The sequence below is a fragment of the Dermacentor variabilis genome, chromosome 5 (genome assembly GCF_050947875.1).
Source record: "Dermacentor variabilis isolate Ectoservices chromosome 5, ASM5094787v1, whole genome shotgun sequence".
Lineage (NCBI taxonomy): Eukaryota > Metazoa > Arthropoda > Arachnida > Ixodida > Ixodidae > Dermacentor > Dermacentor variabilis.
The window spans coordinates 193,577,184-193,601,209 of NC_134572.1; the positions used below are offsets into that span (position 1 = coordinate 193,577,184).

A 24,026-nucleotide genomic window follows, 5' to 3' on the forward strand; every position below is an offset into this window, starting at 1 on the left:
GTGGTTGTTACCCTCTGTTCAGCAATGTGACGATTCTTGGTAGGGGCAAGGGCAAAGAAGAGCGAGAAATCTTGGAAGTGTACTACATCAGTTTATTCGGTGACGACTGGGTTAGTGCAACCTCGGTGTGCTTATTTGAAAAAGAATTTGCATTTCTAGGTCGGTCACGATAGAAGCGATTCTTGTCTTTTCATGCTCTGTGATTAGCGTTGATGCAGTTGCGCATGCTCTGCTGGCCTTGCTGGGACTACACCGATTCTAATAAAGCTCAGTTGATAGTAAGTTGTGGTGTGAACCTCTCCTCTTGTCCTTTGTGTTTTTGACTGGTTTTTTTCCTTCAAGTATGTACCAACTGGCCCAGATTTCAACCCTTCTGCCAGCTTTAGCCATTTGGTTGTATTGAGGTTTAACTATACTTGAAAACCACACTCATCGAAACAAATGTGGTTAAATGACCACCATACACGAACTTTGTCATATGTTCCACGAAGTAAGCAGGCACTACTGTGCTTAAGGAAGTTACAGTTAAACCTTGATATAACGAGGTCGGAAAAGTGGTAATTTGCTTCATTATATTGAAATTCTGTTCTATTGAAATTCGACCTTTTCTGCAAATACAGTTGCCAGTCGAATTATCTTACACAGCAAGGGGCCACAGAATTTTCTGAATTATCAGGCAATAGAAAAAAGTGAATTTAAATGAGAAAACAATTCATTTTGTTAAATTTGGGAGCTGGCAAAGAAAGGTACGGTGTCATGCCACGTACGACAACAATATCTTCTCAGTGGTATGAATTAAGCAAAGCCAGCCACATTTTCATGTGCACTCCACCCCCACGACTGATAGCATCGCCTGCGTTGGGAGAACGCTATCAGGAGAAGTGCCAGCAGTGGGGAGGGACTGCTTTGTCTGTCTCTCGCTCCAATGGGTCACAGAAACTCAAGGTTATACAACCTCCAATACTTAACACGCAGTACAGCAGCTTACATGGTGCCACGCGCACTCTTTGCACACGCTGCAGATTACCTCTAAAGCAGGGTGCGCGGCTGCGTATGCGCTTAGTCGCGCTTACAGCCATAAGCCGCCGCGGCTGAGACACATGCCAACTTTTCTTTTCTGACTGTTTCGCTGTGTGTGACAGGCCTTAAGTTGAGTTATATGCCTGCTGCTGGACAGAGTTTATCTGCTCACAAAATGGAAACGCTGAACAGACACTGGTAAAATTGCACATACCAATGAGCAGGACAATTGAGGAAAGAGACACACATAGCGCGCTTGTCAAAACAACAAGTGTCGAAAAGTGGTGCTTCAGTGTGATGCTTGCGACATCGGCAGACGGCCGGAAGCAGCTGTGAGAATGAGCTGTTGTAGATCAACAATGTGGATGAAGCAGCCAGCGGCCTGGGCGACAGGTCTGCTGGTTCGAAGTGGTTGTGAAGTGCAATAAAAATGCTGTTATGGTTTGAAAATAGTATACGTATATTTTTACTGCAAAAATAAGTTATCTAATGCATTTTTCACATCATTACTGTCTTACTTTTCAATTTATGCTGTTTTGAAAATGTTTACATAAAATTTACTCACATAATAAATGCACCCCCCAACTTTGCTTCATTTTTTTTTTTAATAACTGCATCCATTACGAGAGTACATATGGTACACATTGTTGCTGATGCCATCTGTTTCTGTACGAACATTGTAATGCTCCTGGCAACAACACAATATCATCAAAACGTCATAAGTTGGTGTGTCGCATGTGTGTCATAACATTGTGCATTGCTTTGCAGCTGGCAAGTTCAGAACATGTCTTCACTTGTTCTTTCGCCAAGGAAAAGCTGTATTTTGCACACAATTCATAAGGAAGAAAAGAAGGCAGACAGGACACACATAAGCACTTCCTTATGAACTGTGCAGAAAATAAGGCTTTTCCTTGATGAAAGACTGTTTCACCAAATAGATATTCTGTCTCAGCTTGACTTACGTTGAGCTCCTTCGTGCTAATGGGTCCTCCTCCCCTTCATGGCCATACTCTGCACACAAATTAGGGCACAGTCAAACAGGATCAAGTGTTGAACCCAGCATTTTCCACCATTCATCTGTGACTCTGCCAACTGCTAGCCCAATTAAGCCGATCAGTGATGACTGTGACTTTCCCACTAAAATGGTTTGTATGCAAGTGAGTCAATGAATTGTGGCATAATAAATTTAGCAGGCAACATTCTCAAAGGCACCAGAAGGAACACAAACAACCCTCAGCAGCATGTCAGGTACATTCATTCTTTCATTTATGCCTACCTTACCAGCTATAAGTCACCATCATCATCAAAAAGGTGATCAACACCTGTGCACCATGTTAGCCACTAATAAAATGAAAAATGTAATGACAATAAAACTGCTGCTATCTAATTAGCAGCCTAATAGCATGTGCTTTTCACACAGCCCTTCATCTCAGTCACTCTTAAATGTGTGCAATACAATGTGTGCTCAAGTTCCTGCAATAACATGCATTATTACTCTGCATAACCGTGTTTCTAACATACATGATATATTACTCCATAAACTATCATTTTTTTTCTGAGAAAAAAGCAAAAGCACACGTGTGCTCGAACTAATCCTTTTGTTCCCACATCAACTGCAGTGCAAAGCCATCAATATACGGGGACGGGGAGGGGAGATATTTTATAATAGTCCACCTAGCGGACATATCTATTCTGTCTGCTGCTGAAGTTCTGACTGGCTGGGCTTGGGTGTGCATCAGAAGGAGATGGCGCACCCAGCCAATCAGCACTTCAGCAGCAGACGAAATGGGCATGTCCAACAAGTGGACACATGCACACGGTGTCTACCAAGTTGACATTTCCAAATTCCCTGAGTTTTCCAGGTTTTCCCTGAGCACCTTTGCGAAATTCCCTGAATGGGCCAGAACTTTGTTTTATGTCAAGACAGGCTGACACCACGTTGCTTGATGCTGTCACTCTGTAGTAAGCATGCTGAAACAAAAAAAAAAAATTTGACTTAATCCAGTTTGAATCCTAAGGATTAATATCTATTTTATTTAAAAAGAAAACAGAGGGAAGGTGTTAGTAAAATGCACAGCGAAAGAAATGGTAAAGCCCATTCCAAATTGAGTCGAACATTTTCAAATACGAATGAAAAGGAGATGCATACATAAGTAAATATTTTTTAATATGAGCTATTTCTATCAACTGATAGCAAGCTCAACTGTATATGAGGCCCTGAACTTTGTCACAACTAAGGTTCTCTCTCAGCAGCTGGGAAGTCAACCTCAACTGTCCTGACTTACTCTCAGCCCGTACACAACATCTCAGTGTTGGGTTTCACTGCTTAAAACAGTTTATTTTGGTTTGGATGAGGGACACCTGTATCTCAGCGTCAGTCAACACTTAGTTTTTTTAGCTCAAGCTCCTTCAAAAAGGCGGCGGCACCCTTCCTTTCCCGTTAATTCCTCAGTGCGTCGGTCCTTTCTGTTCTCATCCTCCTTCTACCACGCTTTCACCACATGGATCATCTGAAGCATCCTCTTGGTCAGTTGTACAGTCAACGTCCGATTCTTCGGATTCCCTAGGGGCCGCAAAAAACATCCGAAAATTGGGCAGTCCAAAAATAATGAATGCCTGTCTTTAACTGCCCTTAAAGGCTAAAATTGCCACAGGCACGCCCGAAAAAAGAGAGAGAGAGAGAAAATGATAAATGAAAGGTAGGGAGGTTAACCAGGACTGAGCCCGGTTGGCTAGCCTACACTGGGGAAAGGGAAAGGGGGACAGAAAGATTAAAAGAGAAAGTCCACTGGGGATATCAGTCGGTCACTCAGTCCGGATCACAGACGCTGACTCAATCCGGTATCTTTCAAATATCGCAGCAGCGCTTTTGTGGCCTTTTGTAGCTGCGACATGTGAGGCCATGGTCCCAAGATCTTGTTCAAGGTGAACGGCTTTCCATCTAGCTGATTGAGAGCTGTGCAGAGGTCTTGCCTTTCATCTTCAAAAGATGGGCAGTAGCACAGTAGGTGTTCTATGGTTTCCTCGACACCGCAGGCATTGCACTCGGCGCTATCAGCCATTCCAATCAAAAATGCATATGCATTGGTGAATGCGACGCCCAAACGTAAGCGGCACAGCACTGTTTCCTCATTTCGCGGAAGACCTGGTAACAGCCACAGTTGCATAAAGGGATCGAGGGAATGCAATCGATGTTGAGTGAATTCAGGTGTGTGCCACTTCTCCAATGTCAAAGAGTGCGCTAGCTTGCCAAAGTGTTGGGCTGCGTCGGTCCGCGATAAAGGTATAGAAACAAGGGTTGCTCCTTCGTGTGCTTTCCTAGCAGCTTCGTCAGTGAGGTCGTTGCCGGAGATACCACAATGACCAGGCAGCCACTGAAACACGACGTCGTGTCCTTTCGTGATCATGTGATGGTGCATTTCTCGTATCTCCGACACGAGTTGTTCACATGACCCGTGACGAAGATATGACAGAAGACATTGTAAGGCCGCCATTGAATCGCCCGAAAAAGCTCTTAAGGCCTGCCACTACACTTACTAGGCATATCAATGCTCGTACTGTGACAGGAGATGGGGGTGCACGTGTGTATAATTAAGGAATAGATACTGTGTCCCGTGACAATTGCCCCTTCCCACGCTTGTTACGTTTCACCGCCTAACACTATTGTACTGAGGCAAAGCTAACTTTCGGAGGCTGACATTACACAACGCGCTGTGCTCTGCGAGCTTCAAAGCCAATCGCGAGGATTAGAAAGGCGGAGTCGGTGCGCTCGATGACGTCGCAGTCCTGGATCGCCGCTATCACCGCCATTGGTGATAGCGGCGAATTCTTTCAATGAAAAACACGGCACCGCACGGCAAGAAGCTTAATAGCGAACATACAAGCAGCTAGGCCTAACGTTGCCGCGGTGGTGGTTACGGCTGCCAGCGGATCTGCGTGCGAGAGTGCCGGTTCGAGGCGGCGAGATAATCAAAATAGCGGCGGTGGCGGCTTTCATTAATGCCATTTCAGACCTGCAGTCAGGGCAATATACATTTGTTGTGCCGGCAGCGGCAGGCAAGTGCGGGCCCCCGGCCAGCGAACGCGCGGCGAGCGCCGGCGCAGTGAAGGAGACTCGGAGCTAACTGCTCCTGAGGAAACCGGAACGAAGACTCAGCCGGCTAGCGGCCGTTTATTACTAAATAGGACTTCACACGCCAGATGACACCTCCTGATTGGTTCCAGCTCGTCACATGACAGAAGGGGGGTGCGCCATCTAGCTAAACTACTACAAAACATAAATGTATGATAACACAGAGATCTGGCAGGGGGCGACACTATACTACAACATTGACTATATGGAGTACGTGGTGGTGCCGCAAAGCCGTGCTAATTATCGGGCATGTCCGAAAAATCGGGCGTCTAGAAAATCGGTCGTTAACCACTCTGGCAATATATCGTGCCGATGACACGGCGTCAATGACGATTCGTTGCGATTCCTGTTACTGGAGCCAGCATTAACACGACTTTCGTTCCCTTTCAATAAAGTCACAGCTAATTTTCCCTGATAGAAGCACAAATTCCCTGAGTTTTCCCCGAGTTTTTCCAGACTGTTCAAATTCCCTGAGAATTCCCGGTTTTCCCGGGTGGTAGACACCCTGATGCAGAATACCCCCTAGTGTTGCGTCAGACCACCTTACACAGAATAAAAGCTACATTGACACACATACACTCGGAAAAGTTGAAGTAAGGGTGTTTGAATCACTTTTTCATACACAGCACTTTTCACATGCCATATGCACAGGTTAGTGCACACCCCTTCAATGAGAATGGGTACAGGGGATGATCATCAACAGCCTACTGATGGTAAGCCTCTTCCTGCAGCAATCCCCAGTGACCTCTTGTCAGCAGACATCATAATATGAAAGCAAACTTCCTGACCTCATCCTATGCCGTCCCTGAGGGTGCCCAAAAGCTGTTACTCTAACAGGTCGGCAGTTATCCACTCCACATGGCGAACTCAGTTTCTTACTCTTAGTGTCAACCGAAATATTAGCCACTCCCGTTTGCTCTCTAATCCCCATTGCGATCTTGCTGTCTCTTAACAATAGCCAAATGATATGCACACTTACTGTGCGGATATCAAACTAAAGGCCACTGTGTGGTCTTTAGTTCCCTCACAAGTCTTTTTTGTTACAAGTGAACCATTAGGAGTGAGGCTTGTCTAAAAAGAGAAATGAACTGCAACAGTGCAACCACCCCTGAACTTGCTGATACGAATATACAGTCAACAACTGATTATTTAGACATGATAGTTCGGACAGCCCTGCTCCACCACCACTAGCCCCACAGACTTAATGTGTAAGGGTGACCGAAATTTCGGACACCTTGGCTGTTTGAAGTATGTACTTGAAGCCTGTATGGTTGGTACATCTAGCAAAACACTATAAAAATGTTGGCTGAGGAAAAAGTTATTTGCAAGCGTCCTTCCCCATGAAAAGTTCGAGCAGCAAAAATGCCATTGAAGTGCACGCACCAGGATGCAGTATGCAGGAAACAGCGCTGTGAAATTTGTGGCATAATAACTTGTGGAGGTGGCGGGCACACGTCAGCACAGAACCCTTGGAGAAACACGAGAGCTGACGATTCCTTGAGTGCAAGGGGGGTGGGAAGGGGCAAGCACACCGTAATGTGATCAAGCAAACGCTAGAGATGGAAGGGAGGTAGAGGATGCATGCCTATCCGGCCTGCCCCCTAGTGCACATCTTATCTCATCTACCCTAGGCTGTAGCTGGTAGCTGCGCATCGCTGTCCATATGTGGGCTGCACACCGTACAAGGGGGGATCCAAAATAACCGGGATTGTACTCTTGCCGATCATGTACTTGTATTATGAGGTTGCGCTGCTGGGGCTTTGTGGGAGGGCCGTTCCCGAGTCAGTATGCCAAATGGCGTCAACCAACAACGACGCATGTAGTTTCTTTGGCAGTTCTGCGTGGGTGTCTGCAGTGCACTCGTGGCATGAAGAAATGGCAGATTCTCATGAACGTGCAACTGTGAAGTTTTGTTTTTTTACTCTACAAGAACGCAGCAGAAATGTTGTGATGATGCATACAGCTAACAAAGAACATGCTCTCAGTAAAACACAAATGTACGAGTGGTCTGCTCGGTTTAAAAGGGGGGAAATGACCATTGAAGATCAGCCCCATTACAGTTGTCCTTCAAGTGTGCGAACCGAGGACATCACCAAAATCCGTGATTTCATCAGGAAAGATGACGCAGAACAAACAACTAATTCAAAGACTTATCCGGGTTATCCTGGAGCTTCATTCAGCGCATTTTGCATGACGATTTTGGAATGCAACAAGTGGCTGCTAAGTTTTTGCCCGGACTTTTCCCTGAAGAGCAAAGGGATCATCGCATGGAAGCCTGTCGTGCAATGAAGGACAAGGTCACAGGTGATCCAGAGTTTCTCAACAAAATCATCACAGTTGACGAGTCACGGTGCTATGGGTATGATCATGAAAGTAAACAACAGGCAAGTCAATGGAACACACCTAGCTCACTCGTTCAAAAATAGCTTGTCAGGTTAAATAGAATTTGAAGACGATGCTGATCTCTTTTTTTTGCGTGTGTGTGTGTGTGTTGTTGTTTTTTGACATCAGAGGGATCGTATACTCAGACATCATCTCTCAAAACGAAAGCATCAACCAAAAATTCTATTTGGAGGCGTTGAAACGGCTGCACAGAAGTGTGGTGCAGAAATGTCCGGCCTTGTGGCATTCCGGTGAGTGGTTCCTGCATCCTGACAATGTTTTCGTGCACATGGCTCTCAGTGTTCGCCGGTTTTTGGCTTCAACGCAGGTGACTACCTTGACCCATGAGCCTTATTCGGCAGATTTGGCTCCCGCGGACTTCTTCCTGTTCGGTTGGATGGAAAGGGACTTGAGAGGCAAGCATTTTGCCGATGTCGACGAAGTCAAATGCAATGTCATGACGGCACTGACAGCTGTATAAAAAAGGCCGAATTTGCAAGGTGCTTCCAACAATGAAATGAATGTTTTGGACAAGTGCATCAGTACCAATGGAGAATACTTTGAGGGTGGTTAATGCTGTATAGTCAAACCTCAATATAATGACACGTGTACTTGTCTTTATCGGGCGGCATGTTTCACCGCCTAACAAATGTTATCGCACAGCGCAGGACGCGCTTGCCTGTGTGGGAAGTTTCTGGAATGTTATCGATGGTTCCGTCCACTGTCTGTGACCAAAACTTGTGTAATCTGATTGCATGTGTGCGCAACGCGAATAATGTAGAACTTTGTGGAAGGTGCGCGGGTCCCAGCGATTAGTCTGGAACATTCAACAATTGATGTACAAAAGCCGACGCGCTTGACCCGTTGATCAGATTTTCGACGATCGCCAACTGTGTTCACCACTCTCTTGCTTTAAGTGTAGCATGTTTTGTGGGCACAGGTTCGCCCAATAAAAGCTAGTTTTGCCTCTCACAGTATTGTTACTCTGTTCTCTGACGTCACGACCACATGACAATATCGAACACTTTCTATATCACCTGGAAAAATGCATGTATTTAGAATTTTTTATTTCGAACGGGGTTGGGACATAAAATGGATATATCGAACTCCGCCACCCTAGACCACGTGCGCTCTAGTGACAGTGAGCTTCCCCGCAACACTCTCGAAGATAGTGGTGGCGCAACAGGCGTTCCCGACTGCTGCGCACTATAGCTGCACACATAAATTGCGCCCAGAGTTCCATTTGAACGTAGTGGCTTACACACGAGGTGGCTTGGCTAGTTAGACAACGTCAACGATGCATTACATTTGTCACACTGACTCCTCCTCGGTGCCATGCTCTGCGCCTGCCGTGCCTGACAAGAAATTGCTGTTTGCATCCGCAAAGACGTGTGACAGCATGCGTTCACTGGGCTCACTTATAGACGCCTTGGTAGATGCCACTTGATACTTTGTTATTGACAGTGTTTCAAAATGCTTCGATTGACGGTCATGGAGATCGCAGCAGAAATAGCGGCCAAACGAAGGCGCTGCCAAGGGTGATCCCTAAGTGCTGATGTTTTCCCGCCTCCAACTTCAACTGAGGCTGTAGCTGCTTTGGACCTTCTACTCCGCTACTGCGGCGCAAAAGAAGGCACCGGTCGATCACTTGTGGATCGTTTAGACACTGTTGCAGTACTTTCAGCCAAATAAATAAATACTTTGTGTGAAGCTTTAAGTGAGTATTTCGTGCGCCACGATTGGGGCGCGATCAGGGATCATTGGTCAGAGCCCGCGTTCGGCTGCGCTGCGCGCAATTGGCCTAGACCGTGCTGACTTCGCACAGCTGACAAAATGGGCGTGGACTACGCTAATTGTGTGCAGCACAATCGACCGCATGCTCCCAGCGGACGAAGTCGGCATGGCCTGAATGCGCACTCTGAACGACGATCCCCGATTGCGGCCTTGGTTCATTGATTGATTTGCAGAAGTTCTTGAAGCGTTTCTTTTTTACACGATCTTATATATCAAATTCTGGCTATGTTGAACTATTTCGAGATCACTGCCGCTGTTCAATATATTGAGGTTTGACTGTACTTGAAAAAAGAATTGTATTGAATAAAAAAATAATAATCTCCATGCTTTTTATCAGGTAATTCCAGTCCCTTTTATCTTCGGCAAGTGAAAAGATAAAGGCGGAATTGTTGGTGCCTTCATGCACATTTAATTCTCATATGTCTAGTGTTGGTGGTTGCGTAATCTCAAGTTTCCGAGGCACAGTGCAAAGTGTTCGCTCACGTTGCGACAGCATGTTCCTGGACATCGAGTGATCTTTGCCTGGCCGCACGTGATACCGATGAGGCTGCAAACCTTACTTCTTGTAGTTGTTGCTTTGCTGTCGCCATCAATTCTCCACCTTTCTAACAAAACTGCAACCTATCTTTTTTCTTTCTCTCAGAGTGAATATCCGTATCTTGCATGTTTGTTTTTAATTTGAGAGCACCATCTGATGAAGGCGGTGGGCACTAAGTGGGTCAGCTATGGCATCCGAGATTCACGGCACCGTGCAACGGAAAATGCTTATCTCAGATGCCATGAGGCACGCGGTGCATTGCTTTAGACACTATCTGCACCGCATGCCCTGAGTGGCTCAAAGCCATACTATTATGGGCCAACTTTGCATTTTGTTTAAAGGTGATTACTGACATGACACTATCCACCAGGAATGTTCTGGGAATTCGTAAAACTATTTTTACCGCTGAAACATTAAAACCTCAAAATAATTAAATTCATAATTTAATGAAGTTTTTCACTGCAAGTACAACTTCGTTAGACTGAAGTTCTACTGTATAGACCATTTCTAGCTGCAGCCTATGGGTGCAGCCATGCTTGATCATGTGATCGTGCCGACATGACTGGCCTTGAATTGAAGGCCAGCAAAGCAGCCATACGGCTGCGGGCATGGGCGACGGTGCGGCAAGCGCCATTGTTTCAGGTCCACTAATAGATAGTGGCTGGATCAACATCGCAAAGTGTTGACCTATGGCTCAATGAGCATGAAAGTGAACCATTCTCATTTTAACATTGTATGTGCTCGCGCTGGAGTGCTCTGGCACTTGATCATTATGCATGTGCATCTATCCTTTGCACTTTGCAATTCAAGCTCATGAAGGTGTCTTGTGTGCATTTCACATCATCTTGCTTGTCATTTACACTTCTTTTTCTTTGTTTTCCTTTAGCGCCCAGTATGGTGTACAGTAGAACCCTGCTGTTACGTTCCTCACTGCTGCGTTTTCCCGGCTGCTACGTCGTTTTCATCCGGTCCCGGCATAGCTTCCATAGGATCCAATGTATAAGGAACCCCGCAGTTACGTAGTAGCTGTGAAAACGTTCCCGCATGATGCGTCGCAACTTAGCCCCCCGAACCCGCCTGGGCTAAAGTAGGCAACGCGCTCCAACCGCCATTTTGGCTTTTGACGAGTTTTGGCCGGACTTGGCTATAGAACTGGCTGCAAGAAGCCGCAGGCCAGTTCCATAGCCAAGCGCGGCCAAAACTCGCCAAAAGCGAAAATGGCGGTCACATACGACGATTACGTCGCCGTGGATGCTGTCGTCGTGACGTCAGAGTGTCAGAGCATCGCCGAGATCGTTGGGAACTCGGTCGCAAGTGAAGCCACAGACTGCGATGCACGAGCCGCATAATGCCGGGGAGTTGCCAAATCGTAGCTTTGGAGAAGCCGTCGCAGCTCTGGACCTCCGCTGCAGGTACCTCGCACCTCACAGCGATGCTGACAGCAATGCGGCCTTCCAGGCTATTGAGAAACGTGTGGTGATTTCTAGCGGGCGAAAGAAACGGCAAGCCACCATTCTGGACTTTTTTTAGGTCCTAAGTGCACTATGTGGAAATAAATTGTCCATAGTTGAAGCTGCACTTTTTTTCATTCATTTTCGGAGCTTTCCTCACTGTTGCGTTTTTCCGGCTGTTACATTTTTTTTCCCCGGTTCAGTGAAAAACGTATGAACGGGGTTCCACTGTATTTATGCTATGATCTGTTTGAAGTGATTGTCCAGCCTTTTGCGCTTTGCTTGATGGCCTCGAATGTCTGCGCTTGAGCACCGAGTGAAAAATTCTGTCCGCTTGTGTGTTGACATTTCGCTCGCTCATATTTGAGCTTCCTACAAATGTTAAGATAAGTGCTTGCCTCGATACTGGTGCAATGATCTCTGCGGAGTTCACCAGTGTGGTGGGGATGCAACAGTTTTGTACAGTTGACTTCAGAGTCCCAGATTGTGTTTGTCGAATGCACTAACTGCATGCCCCCAAAGGGGTGTTGTTTCATAGTAATGAACCTGTCACACGGGTACTTTTGATCGCAATCAAGCCGATCCAGATTGGGTGCTGCTACACAGTCACTTTCTATTGTGATCAAGCCTCAATCCAAATCTGGTCGGTCGTGATCCATGCGTCAATTGTGATCGAACTGCCAAACTGCGATCTGAGACTGACGTAAGTAGCTTCTAGCTCATTGTTAGAAAACGAGGTACAATGAGAAAGAGAGCCCAAGAAATAGCCCCCTAAAATGGCTGTTCTCACGAACAGCAAATTTAAAAAAAAAATTTACATATAATTTTGTAAATCTCTGTTTGTAGTGATGACATTATGCATGTAGTTCTGAGAATTGCAGATGATCAGAATTGGCAGACGTGCTACATCTTTTACCTAAGATAACGAATGAAAAAGTTATTTTTCTGAAAAAGATTTTGTACAACTACTTTTACCTATTAAGCAGGTTTATTATTTGCTTTGGACTTCTACACTTTAAGTATTAGAGCTCAACTAACATGATCCCGATCCTCGGACTGTGTAGTAGTGATCATTTTTGATTGCAATTGAAAGTCCGAGCCAGATCGAGGCTTGATCACGATTGAAAGTGCCCATGTGACGGGAGCATAACTGCCTGTAACTCAAGCATTTTATAAATGACAGCTCCCGTTTCAACCTTTCAAGCTCTTCACAGGAGAGCAACCCCAGCTTAGTAATCTAATCAATATTTACTGATTATTGGCACCCTAAAACTGTTGGTGTTTGGTTTTGGTTGCAATCAGAGGATAGAGCTTTAGAGCCGAGTTTTTGGGTGATCGGCTGTTTCAGACCGTTCCATGTCTTCCCTAACCTTTTCACTGTAAATAAATCCCTTCTACATCCAAAACAAATGGTGGAAGTGCTGGGTACTGGACGCCCTGGACAACCCAGTCCTACAAGATTTTCAAGGGAGCAGACACCTGGCTGGACTACCGCCAGAGCCAACAAGCATGGCCAACGCCCAAGCAGGCCGGTCAACGAACACCATCGAAGAAGGCATCGTTCAAGCCGACCAGAGACCAAGGAAACCTAGCTACTGGACGCTGGAACCATGCATATTCTCAGGTAAAACAGATGAAGACGTGGATGACTGGCTGAGACATTACGTAAGAGTAAGCCAGCATAACAGGTGGAGTACGTCAGCGCAGCTTGTGAACGCTGGATTTTTTCTTGCCGGTACCGCTGTACTTTGGTTTGACAATCATGAATGCGTGCTGACCACTTGGGAAACTTTTGGCCAGGAATTGAAAGCCTGCTTTGGCAACTGCAATTCCAAAAAGAAGAAAGCAGAACACATGCTTTCGCGCACAGCCCAATCGCCTGGTGAAACGTGTGCAACGTATATTGAAAAAATATTGAAGCTTTGCGGGATTGTAAACGCAAATATGTTGGATGAAGACAAAGTAGGACATCTGTTAAAAGGCATCACCGAAGATGTCTACAATTTTTTAATAACGAAAGAAAACCTGAACACTCCTTCCAAATTAAGGCAGCAATGTTGTGTGTTCAAAGCTCTAAAGACCCGAAGGATCTTGCTGAAGTTCGGGCACTTGGACAACGTCACCACAGTTGCAAGTATGGACGTCGCTGGCTGTGATAATATTGCCTCGATCGTGTGTCGAGTGGCTCAAAAAGAGCTAGCACGACTTAATGGAGTAGACGATTGTTCACGACTTGATGGAGTAGACGCTTGTTATAAGTGCGCATTTGACGAGTGCATTCCCGAACCACCATCCTGGTCACGAGAACATCGCATCGAGTGCCGACCGCCTTCTGAAGAACTACACATAAATAACAGGAGCTTTCGGTCTCTCCCAGCAAATCTAACTCGCCACCATTCCTCACCAGTTTGTCATGACACTACGGAGTACTACTCAACACCACGACGTGTTCCTGCGGAACACCTGATGCCACGACATGCTCCCGCAGAATCATCTCGGCACCACGTGTACCTGCTCCATTTAGTTTCAACCAGAACCTACCCATCTGCTACGCCTGCTGTTCGCGAGGGCATATTGCGCGCTTTTATCGCTGCCGCCTGCAGCGAGCGCCACGTTTTTCAGCATACACAGCTCGTGTGTGCAAAGATGCACCCGTGCCATTCCGAGTCCATCCTCTGTAGCAACAGTGGTTGTACCAATCGCGCAATGAGTCCCCTGTCTCCGAGTGCAGCATTACACCGCCGCCGACCCGACTGCACCGTTTGTCATCCCCACGCCGTCGTCGGTCGCCTTCCCCGCCGCAGCTGGGAAACTAGCTGGTGTGGCCGATGGAGAAGCGGTCGCAAGACAGTCAGACTTGCCAGTTGCTCCATCTGTTATTATCCTAAAATTGAAATTGATTTACAATATATACAAAAATAAAACTGGTATTGACAAAACACTGTTCATTAAGGAGCCGCATTACATTTCATCCAGGAGAGACATTGCTAACAAAATTACAGCTTATCAGTGTCGTACCAATGCATTTAAGTATTCATTCTTTCCTAACAAGATTATTGATTGGAATGAGCTCCCTAATGAAGTGATGGCAGCGTCTAGTATTGCAAATGCTACTGAGAGTCATATTCTTTAAATGTTTTGTTACTATTCATCTCTGCACATACGCTACTGTGTGCACTCATTTTTTCTTTTAGATGTTGCTGTACTTTGTTAGTTTGTCTTTCGCTATTGCGAATTTCGGGGCTTAAACAATGTTGCATTTACTGATGTATTCTTTTGATATTGCTGAATACTTTTCCATTGTGACCCCCTGTATTTTAACCCCCCTACGATAATGATGTGCAGGCGAATAAATAAATAAATAAATAAATAAATAAATAAATAAATAAATAAATAAAAATGCTTAAAGGGAAGCTGAAAGGTTTTCCAGAAAAAATGAGTGAACATCTGTACATAATGGTTTCCAACCCTCCGAATTCGAATATCATATCGAAATTGAGCGAAAGAAAGCGCAAATATATTTTATTTCGACGAAAAGTGCAGCAGCGGACACGCCCAGCTCGCGCGTCTCGTTTCCGCCTGTGATTGGTCGGGCGCCTCGTGACGTCAACACTAGTGTTCGTCCGAACCGACCGCTGCCGCTACACATGAAGCGCGGTGCCAGGTAGTTTGGTGCCGTTTTTCTGAGACGGTAATGGAAAATTTAGAGAGACTGCGTTTTTCTGAGGAGTTCGGCGTTACTCCCTACATGTACGAGCCGATTGCGAAGAGCCGGCCTCTCGAAGAAGCAAACGATGCTGGTGCAAGCAGTGCTTTCGACGCGAACGAAAGCGAAGTCTTGGGATCTCCTCGTGTTGGAAATGCTCTTTGGTGAGTACGTTTTTTGCAAAACGATCTAGTGATCTCGCCGATCTTTCCCCGATCTAGTGAGCTCGTTTCCGGCCAAACAACTGTAGTGTTGTGTTCCTGCATGCCTCCTCGTGGAACGTAAGCGGGGATGCGATCGTCAGCATTTGTGCGCTGTCCAAAGCTGTCGGCAATCTACAAAGACGGTTTAAACGCGTGAAAAGCTTCCCGGTTCATACAGTACGTGTAGTGACCTTCATCTGTGCGCCATCTGCACACTACTCGTAACCGAAGTCGTAAAGGCGGCGAATTCCGTCGGCTACGTGAGACGGTCGGTTTCTCGCTGTGCGCAAGAGAAGGGGGGAGCGTAGCGTCCTGGCGTGCGCCGGCTTTCCAGCACATGCAAACTCTACATTTGCACTGCGTTATGGTAGCTGATTGCTGGCTGTTTTACAACACACGTGCAAATAGAAAATTCGCGGCGCTTTGCGACGAAACCTGCGTCAAGGGCGGGAGATAAACATGCACCTTCCGTACAGCGTGCTAACACGAAGACGCTGCAGTAAATCAAAATCCAGGTTTGTGCGAGTTCGTGTATTGTTGTTCTTGAGGGCTTGAAATTCTTTCGCTTCACAGCAGCCTCCCACTTCGTTAAAAGCTTCTTGTCTTGTGGTAAGTAATGGAAGACAACATCGTTGCGGCCGCTGGTGTTCGTGCAACCGTAGGCTGCACAGAAAGCCGGCATGATCGGCCCACCACTTCAGTTGATGCTGCGCACGTTGACTACCACTCTACATACATGCAGACGCACCAACAAAGGAATGCAGGGTCGATCGAAGCAGATTACGATGGCACGCACGCAGAAACAAGCTGGTCAGGCACGGTCGCGGAGGCTGCGAAGGAACGGAGCACTAGTGTTGACGTCAGAACACCGCGGTTTCCGGTCTCCGCTCGCATCGTCAGCGTCAGCAGCAGCGCGCGGCATTCGACGGGGGGTGGAGCTACAGCGCAATTTTAACCGACGATTACGTCACTCCTAATTGATAAAAAAAAACCCAAATTTTACCTACATGGTTTATAAGGTTCCCGCATCCGTATATGAGCGTCTTATTGAATTCGACAGACTCTTCAGCTTCCCTTTAAGAACAAGGTGTATGTGTGTGTATAAACGGTGTAAATACTACTGCTCTTGTCAATACGGGTGCCACTATTTGTTATGAGCCTTCGCTTCAAAGATCGCTTAGGACAGAAAGTTATGTTCGTGTGGGATCGCAAAGAAAATTTTCGTGGAGTCAGAGGTGAAATGTTGCATTCTGTTGGTGTTTGACCTCCTTGTCAGTTACCACGACAGAGAGTTTAAACAGAATTATTCCCGCTTCAATTATTTCACGCATGACACGATCACTGTGTTTTGCCATGATACTACATTGTTTGTATCTTGGCTTACATCCACACATGCAGCAGTGGGCAGAAAGCCAACCCTGTTTAGTGCTGTCAACACTGTACTTGTGCTTTTTCAGTCTTTCATTAACGCATCGGCCCGCCTGTCCAATGTAATATTTACCACAGGACAGGGAGATCCGATACACCCCATTGTTTGTGCAGTCTATTAATTTATTCTTGTGAGTGATAAGCCTCATTTGGGCCTAGATGCTGGGATGGCTATTTTGCAAAGGTTGCCTAATTTCTGAGGGGGCAGAGAAGACAACTTTGACGTTAACATGCTGAGGGACCTTTTTCAGATTGTGCGTGTTTCTATGCATGTATGGGACTACCGCAATTTTTTGTCTATTCCGAGTGGCTCCATCTGGATTTTCATTCACCATGGATAAAAAGCTGTGCAGCAGGTCTTCACCTACAGAGACTTGTACAAGAGATGGACAGCCTGCCGAAGTTAACCATTCAGACTGCTCACGAAAGCTGTCAATCATTTTCTGTTCGCATGAGTTTCTTAAGAAATTTCTACAACATGAGCTAACAATTCCACATTCTATAAGTTTAGAGAGCACGGAGTTTAATGGAAGAAGTGGCTTGTTGCCACGTGGGTAGTACATCTAACAAGAACAGTTTTCGAGCAGAAATAGTTTAATGTCTATGAACCTTATTACACCATTCTCTGGAAATTCATGGGTTAGTTCTAGTGGTTTGAAACATTTGGGCACTGTGTCCAGACCGAAAAAAGCATCAGACTCGTACGAACTAGCATCACCGTCAAGAAAAATTAAAAAGTCATCTACGTATCTAAAAGCAGCTAAGACGTTAAGAAGTCTTGATGAACACATCCGACACAGATCTGTCAAGTTTCGCTAAAAACAAATCACTTAATATGGGAGCGATGTATCATCATCATCATCATCAATATAGGCTGCTGCTGCTGATGATGATGCATAATCCGATGCAAATGCATTTTTTTTTTTGAGGTGAGGTTTATCATCCCTATGGATGTAAGTCGACTGTTGATAAAAGCGAAGTAATTCTAAAAAACCACTGACACAGATACCATACTGAGTCTGGAACTTTGAACGGCCAGCAATGATGATAACTGACAAGGAGGTCAGATACCTCAGGCTATCAATGCCATGTTGAATTTTGTATGGCTTTGTCGTGGCATTCTGTGCATGGTTGGTGTGTTAGTGCATGGCTATATATCTTGCTGTGCTATCTGAAAAGAAAATAAATTGTTGGAAGTTGGAGCTGTATTCTCTATTCCGTCCCCTCTGCCATCCTTGCGATGTTATTCAAACTTTAAAGTATGTTTTACCAATAAGCCCAATCCTACACCATTTTTAATTACAGGATACAAAGGCTCTTTCTATAACTAATGATGATGTTAGAAGGGCCTTGCAAGACATGAGCTGGGGAAAAGCGGCAGGAGAAGATGGAATAACAGTCGATTTAATCAAAGATGAAGGAGACATTATGCTGAAAAAGCTTGCAGCCCTTTATACGAAATGTCTCGCGACTTCCAAGGGTCCCAGAGAACTGGAAGAATGCCAACAATATACAATTACACAAAAAGGGAGACGTTAAAGGATTAAAAATATTATAGGCCCATTAGCTTACTTCCAGTATTGTATAAAATATTCGCCAAGATAACTTCTAATAGAATAAGGGCAACACTTGACTTCAGTCAACCAAGAGAATAGGCTGGCTTCATGAAGAGATAATGTACAATGGATCACATCCATGTCATTAATCAGGTAGCCGAGAAATCTGCAGAATACAATCGGCCTCTCTATATAGCTTTCATAGATTATGAAAAAGGCATTTGATTCAGTAGAGATACCGACAGTCATAGAGGCATTACATAATCAAGGAATACACGAGGCTTACGCAAATATCTAGGAAAATATCTACAGAGATTCCACAGCTACCTTAATTCTGCGCAAGAAAAGTAAAAAGCGACCTATATAGAAGGGGGTCATACTAGGAAATATAACCTCTTCAATGCTATTCACTGCATGCCTGGATTAACTATTCAAGCTATTAAACTGGGAAGTCTTAGAATTAAGGACCAAAGGTAAATATCTCAGCAACCTTCGGTTGGCAGATGGCATTGTTCTGTTCAGCAACACTAGAGACGACTTACAACAAATGATTGAGGACCTTAACAGATAGAGCGTAAGAGTGGGGTTGAAGATTAATATGCAGAAGACAAAGATAATGATGAGTAGCTGGGCAAAGGAACAAGAGTTCAGGATCGCTAGTAAGCTTCTAGAGTGTATGAAGGAGCATGTTTACCTAGGTCAATTAATCACAGGGGACCCTGATCACGACAAAGAAAGTTACAGAAGAATAAAAATTGGTTGGAGTGCATAGGGCTGACATTGTAAGATCCTGACTGGAAGCTTACAACTATTAATGAAAAGGAAGGCATACAATCAATGCATTCTACCGGTGCTAACATATGGGACACAAACTTGGAGACTGACAAAGAAGCTCGAAAACAATTTCAGGACCGTGCAAAGAGCGATGGAACAAAGACTGCTAGGCATAATGTTAAGAGACAGGAAGAGAGTGGTGCGGATCAGGGAGCAAACGGGGATAGCTGACATTCTAATTGACAGTAAGAGAAAAAAATGGATCTGGGCAGGCCACGTAATGCGTAGGATAGATAACTGGTGGACCATTATGCCACTTGCCTAGATGAAAAGGGAATAACCCTCCTTTATTGGGCCCGAACATATATAGAGACACACACAAGTCACAGGGGAGCCACACTCTGGTGGCAGCCTAACAAACAGGGCTGAACTGTGGCAACCTCTACAACTCCCCCCTTGAAGCTTTGAAGGTCAGACGGGAGGGACTCGGGAAGTGAAACGCGTCAAAAAGTTTTACAAGTTTAAACGGCGCGGCAGAACAACAGGCCGGCCGTAACATGTTCGTATCACACCGTCACTGCAGTCCCTGACTGCAGGGGACTGTTGCACAGACTGTCCGAGGGGGACCGTTGATTCCAAGACGTTGGCAGGCTGAGGTTCCTGACAGGGAACTTGCTGCAGTGGTAGTGTTTCCTCTTCGGACGCAGTAGGCCCAAAAGGCACTAGCTGACGCCGGTTGCGCTGTAGGGTGCCACCTTGCTCCGCTTCGACCACGTAGGCTCTTGGTCTTTGCCCTGGACTGAGGACCGTAGCCTGCACTTGATCAGGTCACAGCCAGACACGCTGACCTGTTTGGAGTGGTGGTAGGTCTCGAGCTCCATGATGCCTATTGTTGTCGGCCTGCTTCTGCTTGAAAGCCACATCCTTGGCGCCGACATCTTTCGCTGCCAGTGTTAGGAATGGCGTGCCGGGGTGGCAACATGCAAGTTTTTTCGGCCCGCTGCACATGTTTCGATCCACCCGCGGTGGGGGCACCCTTCAGAGAACCAGCGAGGACAGCGCTAACCAACCGTGAACGCCCTTTGGAGAACTGCAAACTACGGCAGCTCTGGAATTTAGAGGCGCTGGCTGGGTTCGGGCGTGACCACCTGGTTACGGGGACACAGGACAATGGACACCACGATGACTGCGCTGCAAAGGTCGTCTGCCCACGGAGGGGTCACTGAAACCTCTGTGTGCGTGTGTGTGTTTGTAAAACGTCCCGCAGAGCAGTAAAACGTCTCGCAGAGAGGTAAAACATCCCGCAGAGAGGCGGCTTGTTTACGCTGACGTCGAACGTTTTGCCTCACCTAGGGATCTAGGGAACACGAAGTGGATAAAACCAGCTGTTGTCGGCAGCCAGAGTGTGCTCGTCGTCGTGCTCTGCACTCGTCAATGTACTCGTGAGCTGTGTGCTCGTTTGCTGTATGCTTCGTCTTGCGGGCTCCATTTGGGAGTCACGCTAGACTGTAAATGTATCCCATGTTAAAATGTATATCCTGTAAATAAACTCTGTTCACCTAGTTCCTCCTGAGTTCCTCTCTACGACCTTCAACCCTTACAAATGGTGGCAGCGGCGAGATCGTCCGACAACTCCTACAACTGGTAACAGCGGTGGGATCGTCCGACAACTAATAACTGGTTGACAGCGGTGAGATTGGGCTAAGGCTCATAGATCGGCCTACGACTCGGAGACAGCAACGGCAGCTTACGGACGTTGGCACATGGTGACTGTCTGGTATCCTGCTTAAGTTGGAGGCAACTTGGGATTGACCACCTCTTGCAACTGACTGGATATGGCAGAGAAGGACTGGTGATATGGTGCTACTTCAGTGGGTAAGCGTTTGGTTTTGGCTGTAAGATTTACCAGGCTTCAATTTCTTTGTGTTTTTGGATTTGATTCGCTGGGGATCTTTTACTTGTATTTTGATTTGCATGGATATCGCAGCAAGTGTTGTGTGACAGCAGAGCCAAAGCTTAAAGTAGCGACCATGGTCCTAATGTGTTTGACGAGAGCTGACCTTTTTTGGTTGTGTGAAGAGATCAGGGTAGACGTAGAGAAGGACTTGAAGGAATCAGAGATTCGTAAAACCACTCTCGCAAGTAACAATGATTTGAAATTCATAGAACAAATTGGTAACCGAATTCTAAGCAAAAAGCGGGAACAGGAAGCGACTAGGCAAGAACAGGAAAAAGCTAGGCAGGAACTAAAAATTATTTTGCAGGAAGAAGGCCTAACAGAAGTAACAAGGCAGTACATTGATGCATTGAACAAAGAGATTCAAGGTTTGGAGCAGGAAATCGAGCGAAGTCAACAGTGGCTTGAGAAATTTGTAGGCTGGATGCAGCGAAAGTGGGAGGAAGTCGATAGCAGATTTCAGTTGAAAGCCGAGAAAAGTAGTAACACCTGCGAGACTAGCAGCACGTTCACAAGTAAACTCGAAGTGCTGGCAGCTAACGATGCCTTAGTGGCAACAGAGGCCGTTAAAGGCCAGAGTGAGAGCGATGAGGTGCTGTGCCAACAGAGCACTGTAGAGGCAGCTAGGCCAGCTGCAAATGAATTGGCACAGTCACCGAGAGTGTGCGTCACTTGTAATGTTAGAGAGGTTGCTAGCGAAGTACAGAGCACTGTTGACCCGACAGACGCGAGCACCCATGTCGAGTCAGGTCTGCGTGCCGAAGTGAAGTGCCAGCTGGACGATGCAGTTGAGAGCAGTTCGCAGGATTGTGAACTCCATAGCTCAAGGGAAACCCACTGCATTGTTCAGGGATCGGTGCAGCTCTCCGCCAGTCTAGGTAGCCACGAGAGCGATGATTTAGTTAGGAATCATTCAGACTGTGCGGGTAAGAAACCGATCCGGGCCGACGAAATGTGTACTGGCCAGCATGAGGCGCGAGAAGGCGACATGAAAGGGAGTTCAAAGAGAAAGCGCTGTAAAAAGAAGCGCGATAAAGACTGAAAGACGGTGACTAATGCAGCGCAACCAAAGACGGCGAGAGACCCAAAAGGGCAGGGCGCGAGGAGAAGAAAGGTGCGGTCGTCGTTGACAACGTGTACGCATCAAGCACGTTCGAGCCACCAGTTGAAAAGAGACCGAGAAGCATGTTCTGCACGGACGTGGACAAACGGCACGGGACAGTTATGTTCCTTGTCGGTCAGTTGTTCTTTTCGAAGTTCAGCGTGTAGGGCGAAGGAGCACAAGGTGGCAAGACGAGATGAGGTCAGTCGAGTTCGCAATGAAAGCGTGGCGCCAGGACGCAAATCAGCCGGAGACTGTAACGTCTTGAAGGAGCTGATAGTGCGTCAGCCCTTTTGTTGTTCCTGGATAGACAGTGTAGCTTTCGAACCGCGACCACCTAGAGTACGGCTCAAAAGTATGAGTCAGTCGTAAGCGTTTGAAACAGGAGGCCAAGACAGCTTTCGTAGAAAGGAAAACATTTTTTTAATTTTTTTTTTAGCATTTGAAAATTTCACGTTTTAAGTTTCTTTCAATATGTAAAGGTATGAGCTTTGTTTATGTTTTTAGTTCAAGAAGCTCCAAGGTTTGAAAGAGGTGTTTTATGTAAACATGTAGTTTCAGGAGGTGTTCATTAATAAGTAGATAGGCTTTCTTTTTTTTTGTGGGTGTGAGTAACCTGAAGGTCAAGGTCATCGTTGAGAGGCCTATGGTAACGCGCGTGTGTATTAGTTAACCTTCTTTTTTTGTGTGTTCTTTTATTTCCTAAGGTTAAGCGCGTATATTTCCAGTAAGTGCGTGATTTGCACTAAGAGCTCTTAGGTCCATTAGCGCGTGTCCTGTGCAGACGGAAGGAAGCAGAAGGTTTATGACTGGGTTGCTCGTCTGTGTTGAGGGCAGCCGTATTCTGACTTCTCTAGTACGCTTGCGTATAGCTAGTTATTGGAAGACACATTTGTTTAAAGGTTCCTCTGTGTTGCGTAAGTTACGCAAGTTTGGTTGTTCGTTTAAGGAACGTGTCCTGTATGGACTAAAGGAACAAATGTGAGTAAGCGTGATGAAACGTTTGCGTAAGATGCAAGTACGCATTTAGAATAGGGACCACAAAGCTAGCGCGTTTGTGATTACGTACCTATGGAGTTGGCCAGACTGTTCTGTGGCAACAGTACTTGAGATAAGTACGCCAGTGCGATACGGTAAGAACAGGCTGTTCGTGAACTTAGGCTGCTTAGGTTACGTTCGGGTACTGGTGGTTGAGAGCCTTCGGTTTAGTTCTGCGTAAACTTTCACTCTTGTGCAGCGCGACGGTCGGGTTTGGTCGAACTCAAGAGGAATGTGAACGCTCGCTTTGGCAGCACGAAATTTTGGGGCAAAATTTGGGGTTTCCCAGTTGAGTGACTTGCATTGAAATTTTGATAGGAAGCCTGGTGGGTTAACAGCTAATTCCGGGCGTTTGCACGCTGAGTGGTATTGTGTTGCCGGGATCGACTCTTCTGTGCCAGTTGTTGTGAGATGGTTGATGGCATTCCAAGTGCGCAGGGGTTGCAGAGAGCAAAGCCATCGTCTTACTCGCCAGCCATTCTCTTCCTGCCCAACGGTTGCCAGCAGTGGCCAGGCAAGATTTTCCAGGCCATGGAGGAGCTGCTAGGAATGGCGTGCCGGGGTGGGAACATGCAAGTTATTTCAGCCCGCTTAACGTGTTTCGATCCACTTCGGTGGGGGCAAACTTCAGAGAACCAGCGAGGACAGCGCTAACCAACCGTGAATGTCCTTTGGAGAACTGCAAACTACGGCAGCTCTGGAATTTAGAGCCTGGCTACGGGGACACAGGACAATGGACACCACGACGACTGCGCTGCAAAGGTTGTCTGCCCGCGGAGGGGGCACTGAAAGCTGTGTGTGCGTGTGTGTGTTCGTAAAACATCCCACAGAGAGGCGGCTTGTTTACGCTGACTTCGAACGTTTTGCTTCACCTAGGGATCTAGGGAACACGAAGTGGATAAAACCAGCTGTTGTCGGCGGCTAGAGTGTGCTCGTCGTCGTGCT

The 24,026-nt window shown here is 46.3% G+C and overlaps 1 protein-coding gene across 3 annotated transcripts in view; it reads right to left on the minus strand.

Annotated features, from left to right (window-relative positions):
• The window catches only part of pyd (zonula occludens-like protein polychaetoid), a 468,585-nt gene that overhangs the window by 218,388 nt on the left and 226,171 nt on the right, over positions 1 to 24,026 (minus strand). For all 3 annotated transcript variants that reach the window (XM_075693885.1, XM_075693886.1, XM_075693884.1), the window contains exon 9: positions 1,983 to 2,031. In XM_075693885.1, the coding sequence (XP_075550000.1) occupies positions 1,983 to 2,031 (49 nt within the window). The remainder of the gene's footprint in view (positions 1 to 1,982; positions 2,032 to 24,026) is intronic.